Source organism: Poecilia latipinna, unplaced genomic scaffold (assembly GCF_001443285.1).
Source record: "Poecilia latipinna isolate Pla-1442-1.1 unplaced genomic scaffold, P_latipinna-1.0 Scaffold734, whole genome shotgun sequence".
NCBI lineage: Eukaryota > Metazoa > Chordata > Actinopteri > Cyprinodontiformes > Poeciliidae > Poecilia > Poecilia latipinna.
The window spans coordinates 64,790-76,983 of NW_015113350.1; the positions used below are offsets into that span (position 1 = coordinate 64,790).

Sequence of the window (12,194 nt, forward strand, 5' to 3'; positions counted from 1 at the left end):
TCTATGCAGTGGAGGATGGTTGTTTACAGAAGGTAACTTCCGGTGAGCTTCAGACCGTCAAACTGGCACATTAACAATCAGACAAAATTTTAAACTTTGCATGCCCACAGGAAGCAATCATTTCTCAATATCAGTGGGTCCAGACCCTGGGTGGGCTGGTTTTTACCATGATAGACGCCCCCTAGCGGTCTGGAGCACTTCTGTTTTGTGAAGCGAGTTTGCAGCATTTGATACTTGCTCTTATTAAACTAAGCTTTTTTTTGTTTTTGTTTTTAGTTGAATGTACCAGGAAGCCAGTGTTTCCTTCAGTCTGTTCACAAGAGAACTAGATGATTAATACTGTATAATTTATTGGACGTACAAGCACAGATGCAGATCTTTGCCAATTTTTTTTCCTTTTTTTTTTTTAGCTCATGTCTTGACAGCAGTCTAGCAGAAACTGAGATTCAGTGAAGTGCTTGCTTGCTGTGACCGACGTGTAAAAACTTGTTGACTCTCAGCTGGAACTCGTCTCCTGTGTGTGTGTCACAGCCACCAGTTAGCTCCAGCATGAGAAAGAAAAACACGCTCAATTAAAGCAAAATGAGTCCATATGAAATTCCTGTTGGGGCTGTGCAGCTCATTACAATATTCTCATCATTTATGCATGCGCCGCAGTGCGCCGCGTTTGAAACGCATGGGAAGCAGATGAAAGCAAAGACAACACATGTTGGTGTGGACGGAGTGCGGAGGCTTCTAGCTCCGCCGCATGTCGGCGGCGGAGAACGGCGGCCGCGTGGCGCACTCACTTGTTTTGGTGCTTGGAGCCCTGCAGGTGCGAGTGGTACTGCGCCACCGAGTTGAGCGTGACGCCGCACACTTCGCAGGTGTAGCTCCGCTTCAGGCCTGCAACCAAACACAAACACACGGAATGAATCAATTCAGGAAACACACTTCTCAGCCTTCATTACGCCGGACTGACACGTCTTAAATCATGATGTGGGAATATGATTTTCACTCTATTGCACGGCACACGGACAAGCCACCCGAACCAGAAAAGCAATTCTGCAAGGGGGTAAAAAAAAAAAAAAAAACAACAAAAAAAAAAAACCGGATGATTGATTTATGCAAATGTATTTTCATCTCGCAGGTGGACTTGCAGTGTCTTTTTCATGATCGCAGGCTGCTGGTGATGGAGTGGAAAAAATCTATTAGAGTTGCACCTACAGCGGATTGAAGACTCCCGGAAATTGCATTTCACAGTTTCATCTGAGAGCATTCGGTTTTGTTTCTCAGCACAGAAATATTTGGATGTAGACTTTTAGGTTGCCACGTTTAAAACACTTTAACAGAACTCTGGTTTGTTTGCCAAGAAAGTCCAACTCGTTTGCGGAGGTGTGCTTTTTTTGTTCAAACTCTGACCAGAAAAGCAAACTCTGTTCCTACTTCCTGTCGTCTTTGTTGTCGTTTTTACCAGTAGTAGCAACCGGCTGTTGATCACATGACTCATGGTGTGAAAAGAGTGTTTCCTTTGCAACTTTGCAATACATCTATTTCAGTACGGCTGAAAAAACCCCACCTAATTAATCCTAGTGAAAAGAAAGTTGTTTTTACCGTGTTTCCATTCAGTAAATTATCTTTGTAATTCCCATTTGTGCAGTTTTATGGTTAATGGAAACATAGATTTACAACATTTATAGGCATTATGTTGGGTCAAGGGCAAAATGCCCTACGGCAAAGAAAACCTACGTTAAAATGGAAGTAGTTTTTTTTTTGTTTCCTAAAGTCAAACCTCTGCTAGTTTCCCCACTTTTTAAACTCCAACAAATGAAAATTGTATCCAGAGTTTCTGCTGTGCCTCAAACATTTTCTCTGTAGGTTCTTTTCTCAGCATGTGTTTCATACAGGAAGGTCTTTGTTGGCACACGACCTCCATCCTCTATTTCCTGCGTAGCCACTCAACAAAAGCAAGACAACAGCTAAAGGGTTAATAAAATTAAACTTTGACTTCCAGCTGAAGCTTTTTTAAAATGGTTAAAGTCCTCTGGGGACATCGACTCGACTCCTCATAAGCTTGGATAAGAATGTAACAATAAAAAACTTTGGTTTACTTTATCTTTATTAAATTTGGTTTATTTGCGCAAAGCAAACAAACAAAATCTGTGATTGAGCTTTATCAGCAACAGGAACTTCATGCCTGACCACAATTCAAACGAACCTGGATCTGTCAGCATTATTGGCGTCCAGAAATGCTAATAAGTTGCTAATTTCCTCTTAATTCAATCACACACCAGCAGCCTTTTCACTGCGATTACAGATGTGTCGAGTGTTGCTGTGAATTGCGAGCAGCCCGCGTAATCGCTGTCGTGTTGCACTAATCTTATTGCGGCATGAATAATGGCCCACTTGATTGCCTTGCTCTCAAAATTAAGTTAGCTTCCCCATTCGCGTGGCTCCCAGCGAAAGGCCGAGAGAAAATAAATGTCACTGTGCTCTCATTGAGTCACATTTCCATATCCTCCTGCGTCTGATAAAACGTTTACAGAATCATGTGTCACTGGAGATTGAGCTGCTGAAATTTAGAAAGGAGGGGCTTTTTTTTTTTCTTCTCTCCTTTATTCTTTCAACGTTTTGGAAGGAGGGGGTGGAAATCTGCATCTAGTAGCAGTTTTCTTCTGAGTCGGCGGTGTCAGCTGTTTTCCCTCTAACATTTTGATAGAGGGCAATATTTCCCCCGGAGAGAGCAGCAGCAATTCCCCCCGCCGATAAGCTTTCACCGTCGGCGCCCCACGCAGTCAGCAGATGACACAAACGTTTTGCAGCAGGTAGCATGGGCGAGCGCTTCGAGCTGCTTTTCAGACTCTTTTCCAAAGGATGAAATGTTACACAGTGGCTCCAGAAATCAGTCAGTGCCATCCACCTGTAGCCGCTGCCGTATGACGACGTGCTGCATGAGCAATGGAGCGCCGGCGGCCCCGGGGCCTTGGCGGGCTCTCCCCTCCATCACCTTTACTTCCTACCCTCTGGGGCGGCGCCGATGAGTCACTGGAAACTCGTTTGTTGAGTTGTGAAATGGAGATGCAGCTCAGGAGGGGAACGCAGGGGAAGAAAAATGGGCTCGCTGGTGTCATTTATATGGATTAGGATGGATTTTTTCTTTTTTTTTCTATATGAAAACTGGAACAGATTGTGGAGCTGATGAATGTGGAAACAAATTTGTTCTGATGTGTTCCATCTTTATTTAATCATGAGCTAAAGTTTGGAAAGAAAGTAGCCTGACTGTAAACTGCAAAAACAAAAAAAAGCATGTTAAAACTGTATAAGATCACAATACATCTTGAAATCAACCCTCCTGTTATGGTTATTTCAGCTGACGCACACACACATTTGTTTTTCTAATCATTTTAAGAATTTTTTAAAATTGATTTCCATTCATTTTAGTAACAGTATTACTGTGTAACCCTAACCAGGCCTGACCTCTCAAATGACCCCACCTGTGTCGGATCGGGTGTCACAGTTATGCTCAGAAACGTCGCATACAGACTTTCAGACAACATTCACAGATGCAGACTTTCTAAGAAGACAAAAATAGATATTTTGCTTTTAACAAAATATCTATTATATACAAGATATTGAAAGTGAATATATAAAATTCCAGCAAACATAAATTTTCCCATAATGAGCGAATGTTTGGAGTGAACGTTCAGACAACGTTTGGTGAACGTAGTCTGAACATTTGCTTGCTAGCTGGGTTGTCATCTTGAAGTGAATGTTAAAGAAACGCTGTTAAATATGTTCTATTTGGTTATCTATCAATGATTAATCATTCAGCAAAGCAATTTTTCACTAGTATTATAATGGCAATCTTCTCTCACACACACGCTTTGCACATAAAGCTAGTTTTGTACATCAATCACACATAACTCTTGTAATAACCTCCTATGCTAAGGTTTTCCACACTGTAGCTGTTCTCCAGATGCTTCTTAATTATTATTTTTTAAGTCGTCCTCCCAGATTAGAGGACTTCAATGTAGGTTGATCAGACTATTATTTTGACCTGAAAGCCTCTGTCCAGCAGAGGGTCACCTTGTTCACAGCAGCTCGTCACCAGGGGAGCAACGAACCACAGAAGATGTTTAAACTTGAGTCGTGTTGCTAGTCTCTGTAAGGAAGGCCATCGGTGGATAATACAGAGACACAAAGGAGGGAAAAGATGAGCGAGGAGAGTCAGAGTGGTGTGACCTGCGACTAATTTCAAAACAGCGACAGAAGTTTGGTCAAAACCAAAGTGTATATAACGTGAATATGTTGCATTTGACCTTCGCAGGTGACTTATTTTAAACCTTTGTAAACAAGAAAATCTGAAAAAAGAGAATTCTCTGACACGTTTTGTTTGAGACAATAAAATATATTTTTTACACATTTTCTGAAAATGGCATATTTATATTTCAAACTTACAAAATTAAGTGTAGTGATTAACCATGACTAGTGTGATAAATCAGATTAATTTTTTAAATCAACTGACAGCAATACTTATAACTGAACTTGTTACACAGTTAAAATCACTTTGTGTTACTTGAACAAACAATAAATACAATGTTTTATTGCTATGTTTATTCTATAACTTTGCTTCTTAGGATCTTAAAGCTAATTCCTGATGAGGTCTGGATGTTTCAGCTGTACATGGGGTTGCTAGGTTAAGAATCCTTATTTAAGCTGCAACAGCCTGACTATCTTGTTTTCGCTCAGTTAATTGAGAGCTATTAAGTTAGCGGTTTGCAGGGAGCGCGTTGGCAGTGTGACTGATCAACAGTGCACTCCTCCTGGTGGACTGTTTCTAAAGGTGGTGTTGGGCCGAACCTCATGCTAAATGAGCCAGTTGCCATCTGGCCCATTCACAGGCTGGAAGCTGAACCCGCTCCTGCCACGGCTGCAGCGGGGCGCCGCGGCTGAAAGGGCGCCCCAGCTGAAAGGGCGCCCCGGCTGAAAGGGCGCACACTAAATCCCAATGTGGACCAAGCAATGCGTTTGGCTGAATCACAAGAGGGAGATGTTTTAAAGTAGACCGTATAGCATGAAATGGACTTCCATGATGAAATCATCGCTCAAAAGTGTTTTCATCCCCTTGAAGAAATAAAACGGTCGCACTCGCCAAATCCCAGATATGATCGGTCTCTGAATTTGTGCAGGAAGCAAAGATTAAATATCCCGAAGCGGTCGAGCATTAGCCGGGAGCATCTCTGAATCGAGAGTCAGATTGAAAAGCCGTCATCCTTTCTTTCTTTAGAAAGAGGACCTTGATAAGCTCAGCGCAATTTCCCCATCTCCGAGTCTGCCACGGAGGCTATAGATCTATTTTTATTGTCACAGGGAGCGCTGAATATAAAGCACGGCCGTGAGCAACAGCTTGATAACTGCAACTTGTGAGCTTCGACGGCAGCTCTGAGAAGGTGAAAAACAGAGCGCTAAATCATGTCTGCCACGACCACGTCTCCAATTAACAGCTGTGATGGGCTAGAAGGAACCCGGCACGTCTGCTGGGATGTTTGGCAGAGTGAGGACTGACCTCAGCTGCCTCAAGAGAGAGAACGGATAAAATGAGGAAACACACTTCAGTTCACAACCACCTGAGAAAGTACAAAACACCGAGGGACGGTATAGTTGCTAGGACACTGATCCATGACGACACGGCTGATAGGGTTCAGACGGTGTGTAATGACTCTGGTCTTTAATGTTGTCAAGAGGCCAGTTTAGATTTGTGAGTCAGGCTGAGTTATGGTAAATGTCCCGTAATTGTAAAGCTTCATTCACTCACCTATTCACACATTCACACACTGATTTTTGGCGCGCTGCGGCGTTGTAGCCACAGCTGTGAGGCGTTTGTCAGAAAACTGTAGTAAAACCGAGCAGACTCTGTGAAAGCAGACCCTCGTGGCTACAACCTGACCGAAATGCAGGACAGCAGAGCCAAATCTGCGTTTGTGAGGACGAGGTGAAAAATCCTGAACAAATGACGCCTTCTTACACTTCTGAACATAACTCAGATTTTTCTACAAACGAAAAGTTAAGATGTGTTTCTAGGTACATATGCAAATCCTGAAAAGTAGTCAATTTTGTCGCTGTGGTAACGCAAAACTCCAGCAGCAGTAACAGCACACATCTGAAGTCTAAACATAACTGGAATCACTAAGAAGGAACTGAAGTAAAAGTTGAAAAAAGTAAATAACATAAAGAAGTAAGGAACAGAAATAATACCAAAACCCAAAACTAACTCACAGTCTGGGATCCTGACAGAGGTATATTAAGAAAATATAGCAGACAATTTTGGGTATTTTTTTGAAGTTTTGCTACTCATTTCTACTTTTTGATTTTTTTTTCATCGCTGAAAATGTGGTCAAATAACCATAAGTCTAAAGATATTTGAAAAAAAAAAACAAAACAAAAAACACAGGTTAGTGTAAAATGCCCTATTATTATTTTTATTTGTTTTGCAAGAGTACTGACAGAGGCTAAAAGGTCTGAGACAAAACAGCTTTGACAACTTTAGGAATTTATGAAAACAAAGTCAGCTCAATGTCCACACACCATGTGTGGTCACTGAACAATGTCTGACTTTCATTATTCAAGAAACAATAGGATCCCTTCTGGTATAAAATATTGGGGTATTCCTCTACAGCAGGTTTATGGAAAAGATTATAGGCTGTAAAAGCATTTTGATGGAAGATGAAAGTGTGACAATAAAAGGCCACAAGTACACGAGCTGTTTCATAGCTACTTTTAAAAACAAATGCAGATATGAGAAACTCTGCATTTGAAACTCCCCATCAGTCAAACTATACGGAAACATTCATGTTGTCTGTGTCCAATAAACAAACATACTTGGGGGGCAAAAACATTGTGTATTTCTCCATCCAGTAATGCTGCGTACGAGCCAAGTTGAAAGAACATTCCCCAGAACAGGCGTTGTTACTGAGTTACATGGGGAAAGAGAAACAGAGAGACTGAAATTGTTCATTTTTATTGTATTTCTTTTTTAATCTGTCAGATATGGAACATGACTGACTTGGAAATAAGCCTTTTGTTAATTGCTGGCTTAAAATACTGTTCTACATTCTCCACAGGTGATACTGACTGAGATAACTATACACATCACTAAAAAGATGCTAAGGTGTTAAAAATATAGCATCACAATGATGAGGCCATGTTTTACAGGAAGTGCTCTTATGACGCCTTCAGACTCGACGTAAATGTCATGTCAAACCAGGCATCCAATTTTGAAGTCAGATGCAATATTTTTAACTGCTTGACACTAAATTGTGACAAAAACATAAAATAACTTTGCACCAGTCATTGTTTTTTCAACCCTTTTTGTTTTCAACATCGATATTCCTCCCAACCAAAACAACATTATGTCTCAAGTGAAATCATATTTACTGTGACATTACACCAAATAAACCATTTGTTTGAAGATGTCGCTGTGTTGGGATGAAGTGATTTCTGAATAAACTTTGGAATAAAATCTGTCTCTGTTTTAATGTTCAATGACGAAACTGGATTTGTGTTCATGTGTTGGGGCGATTGGGAAGGATAACTAGAACCTGACCGAGCGTAAAGATCATCCATTCCACAGATTTTGTCCATCAGTATTCTAAGTGTGTGGAGAAAGCAAAGAAAAAGTTAGTGCAGGATGGAACAGAGTTAACAGAGTTTCCATGGTGACGGGGCCAAGGTCAGTGCCAACATGGGACCAAGCAGAACCACAGCAGCAGGTCTGCCAACACGGCTCTGTCATCCTGTCCCAGACTTGGCAGGTAGCATGTTTGTGTTGTTGGACGTGTTCTGGGCACACAGAACGATAAAGGCAGCCTGTCAGCAATGTTACACCACACACACATAAAACACATGATCTGCTTTATCCGAACTGGCTGACCAGAGAAACGCACACTATTCTGCATTGCAAAAGAAAGTATTTTAGGAGAAAGTCTGTGTTCAAAGTAGAAAAGATAATATCTGAATATCCAGACCAGACTCAGTTTTATACATCAGAGTGATGTCAAACGGGATTATGATCGTGTGTAAGACAAAAACACTTGGTAAGATGTGTTTCTGCAGTGCGCTGATTAGGACTGAAGAGGCAAATCATCCCCATCAGGAAAAATCAGCAGCGTCTGCATGTGGAGAGGAGAATTAGCCACAGCGTGCTCAGTCCGGCAGACAGCACCGAGAAGGGAAGAAGGAGGGAATGTTGGATGAAGAAAATCTCTTTCCCATCATGCAGTGCACTCGTCATCATTCTTCCCTTCCATCTCTCCCCATTTTTCGCTCCTCTCTCGTTTGCGTTCTGCTCGGCCGTACGCTTTCTCTGACACCCCGCTGCTGTCCTCACACGCCTCTCAGATAGCAGAGGAAATGTGCAATCTGACACCGAATGTTGCCATAGGATGAAATATGCATCAGCTTCCATAAAGACGGAGTTTAGCGCCGCGGTACTGCCGAGCAGAAAGTTGATGGCAGGAGAAACAGGAGATGGAGAAGAAAGACAAAGACGGGAAAGTGGCGGGCAGGTCGTGGGCTCGATGAAAAGGCCGTCTGGGGGTTCAGCTTCCAGCTCAGATAACCAAACGATTCAACAACCTTTTATTCTTTACAAAGGAGCCGTTTAACTGTGTAGGCTGTTGGACTTTCTGCAGGTTTCTGACAAGAGTGTACTGTGCAGCCTTTGCAGTGACCTCATGTTGATGGTTTTGTCAAGTTGCTTTTGCCAGCATCGTCTTGGCTTCTGACTTGTTCCAGTCGCAAAACCTGTCTGTAGAAGTTGCACACCTAGTCGAGGCTGCTAGACAGCTGTATTTACAAAACTTGGAAATAATAGCAAATAATCCCCTCTCCTCCCTGACATGTTTGGCGATTTGATCAAATCACTGGATTCATGCCATATAATTTATATGACTATGTCATCATGGCGCGCAAACCGATGTGCAGCACCTTATGACCATTTTTACAGCGATATCAACTAAATACGGCAAAATTAGGCTACCTCTATGAGTTGTTTTTATTTTAACTCGTTCAAGAGTCAACAGAGAACATCGAACGAAGTAAGGTAGGAAGGAAAGTAGAGAGGTGGTAGAAGAACTGTTTTTTTTTTTTTTACATTTTGGACGCTGTAGCCTTTTCCCGTGTCCCATCAGATTGTTTATTGAAGCAAAAATATAACCCAAGAGAAGCACATTGTTCCTCTATTGCTGCTGGCTGATGTTGCTTCTGCATCAGATTTACAGGCATATCAGAAACACGTGAATTCAACGCTCTGACTCAGGACTTTTGCATGCACAAAAATTGAGACAGTGTTAAAATTATTAATTAATCAAATTAAGGTGCTGACGTTTTTAATGTGGGCCCTCTGGAAAAGTAATTGCCCACACCTGGTGTAGCAGGTCCAGGAGGACATCCATGTAGCTGAGCAAGGCAGAGAGAAATGAGCAGAACTGATGCAGGTGTCTCAGTTTTTAGAAATTAAATTAAAATCACGTGAATAAGCTTGTTCACGTGATGAGTTATTAAAAATCACGGCAGCGATGGATGCAAACAGATACATGAAATATATTCATAATGCCGCCATGGCCAATCAGAGCAGACATTATTCAGTTGTTGGAGAGACAAACCCCTTATTCTTGAAAGAGGCGACTTATGCAGTGATTTGGGGAAATTGCAGTGTGATTTAACAGAAAAGCTGTGGATTCAAACGACTCAACTTTTTATGAACTGTGATGCTGTGAGAGATCTGGAGGAGCCAGCTGCACACTGACTGAAAAAAACTAAAGCAAACTGTCATCCTTCTACCACTTCCTGTCATATTCTTCTTCTTCGTTTTCATCAGTAGTAACATCCGGCTGTTGATCATGTGACTGGTGTGACGCGCAAAATGTTTCCATTGCAGTTTTGTGAATTACATCTACTTTGATACAGCTGAAAAACCTCCTCATCCTAATGAAAAAAGTTTTTTTTTTAACTGCCACATTTCTATCAAGCAAATTTATTTTCAGAATATCATTTTCCGCAATTTTGAAACGCAGCTATTGTTTGTAGATGAGACCAATTGCAGTGGTGTCTTCTGTACGGCAGGAGTTTCAAAGAAGGTTAATCTGAGCTGCAGTCAATTATGAGCGAAAAGGAATGGGGAGAGAACAGGCCCCTGGGGGACCAGGATAGGAGGAAGACCCCTCACCTGTTACTGCCAGTTAGTCAGGAAGCTGAAGATTCACAGACAGGATACTGTACAATCGAACCAAGTCTTAACTAATGAGCGTGAGCCTGATCGGTTTAGAGCAGTTCCTGCTCTCCTCTCATCCTTCACCGGCATAAATGATTTTGTGAAACTCTTATTGACGCACAGTGACCAGGAAACAGGCAACAAGGGCAATTCTGTTCCTCCCTTGTAAAACAGCAATAGCCTGTCAGGCTGGTGGAAGTCCAAGAAGTCCCACTGACAGTGGCAGCACAAGTCAGAGTTCAGATTTACAGTGAGACGGGCTCCAGGTTTATGGGCCCTTCTGGATCACACAGCCAACATGTTTTCAGTGGAGGAATTGATTTGATGGTAATTTATCACTCCCAGCTTGAAGCACAACCTGATGAGCCACATGTGACGCTTTACGCTGGTTGGCTTTCTATTTGGTGTCTGATTAGATGGATCATTAATATTTATAAAAACACCTTCCTTAACAGCGAAATGGAAAACAGATGAGGTGGAAATTAGCCGGGCACAAACGTAAAACTATGCTCATCTGCATGTTTGGAGCAAACGTTTGGCCAATCAGCAAGATCTGAAGCAGTTACAGGTTCTCAGATATAATTTAGTTTAGAAACTGCAGAACTCCAGAGCGCCTGAAGATTTTCTGCTAGAGAGTAGAATCCATATGGGAAAAGATTTTATTTACAACCATTTCAGTAACCAAAAATGTAATAAGGGTTGAGAAGGTAAAACCTACGAATGGAATAACTATGGATTTTTTTTTAGTATGATGAAGCCTATGCAGTTTTTTAGATTTACGAGATTATGGGCAAAGCATAAAAAAAAAAATCATTTGAAAATGGAATAACCTGAGCGTACGATGGTAATAACTTTGCTTTTCTTTAGGAAGACGATGTCCTGAAAACAATGTGGTTTACATTGATGATATGTGAGACAGATTCCAGGTTGTTCATATAAATAATAAATCGTCTTCATACTCCAGGGTTACTTGTTAAGTACCACAGGACTCTACGCTTGGACCAATTCTTTATTTATATTTGCAACATGAAAAACCATCAGACAACATGGGATAAACTTCTACCGTTATAATGATGGTTCTCCACCATATCCATCCATAGCATCTGATAAATCAATTTATCAGGCATCTCTTGAAGATAGAAAAACCTTAATGACACTAAACCTTCTTCGTTTAAATTCTGACGGGACAGAAGTTGTCATCTTTGGAGCAAAACCTCTGATAAAAGAACGTGGTTACTTATATTTATATTTTGTGACTTGCAAAACTAAAATCTGTGTCTGTGCACTGAAAGGAAAAGTTGGACAAAGAAATATACATCTTTTTTTTCATAAACAGGTATGTAGATTTGTTTGGCAGCATTTCTGTGGGATCATGGACCTTAAATTGAAGTTTTTCTAGTGTGTGACCCTGAACCGTTTTTGTACTCGTATTTAAGAATTTGGAGAGGCGTCCGTACCTTTCATTTCCCCCATGTCCAGGGTCTGCCCCAGCTGCTCCAGCAGATCGGCTCTAGTGGCGTTCTTCTTGTGCTTCTTCCCGTCGTAATGCTGCTGAGCCATGCCGGGGTTGTTGAACCAGGCGTTGCATAGCTGGCAGTATCGGTCTGAGTCGCGGCGCTGTCGCGGTGACATCATGGGAGAAGTTTCTGGGGAGTTCTTTACAGGACTGTGGGATGCCTCTGATAGGAAAACCAGGAAAGAAACAAACGTGATGATAAACAATTTGGTCAGCAAGTTTAAAGAAAAGGCTTTACCTGCAGTGAGGCTACAGGTAAATCTTATTTATCGACGCATCAATCTCAGGCTGATTTAGGTCTGTATGTTAGGTCTATTGTTTCCTATTTTGCCATGCATGCTGGTGTTTTGTAGAACGTTTGTTGCAGAGATTTCATCAAAAGAAAACAAAGTTGAATTTCATTGAACAGCAACTCCTTTCATGGATCTC

The 12,194-nt window shown here is 41.6% G+C and overlaps 1 protein-coding gene across 3 annotated transcripts in view; it reads right to left on the reverse strand.

The window, feature by feature from the left end:
• Positions 1 to 333: 333 nt before the first annotated feature.
• Positions 334 to 12,194, reverse strand: part of zmat4a (zinc finger, matrin-type 4a) — a 68,580-nt gene continuing 56,719 nt past the window's right edge. For all 3 annotated transcript variants that reach the window (XM_015045595.1, XM_015045596.1, XM_015045597.1), the window contains exons 5-6: positions 11,707 to 11,928; positions 334 to 885 (exon numbers count right to left, since the gene is read on the reverse strand). In XM_015045595.1, coding sequence (XP_014901081.1) covers positions 785 to 885; positions 11,707 to 11,928 — 323 coding nt within the window. In that variant the 3' untranslated portion in view covers positions 334 to 784. The remainder of the gene's footprint in view (positions 886 to 11,706; positions 11,929 to 12,194) is intronic.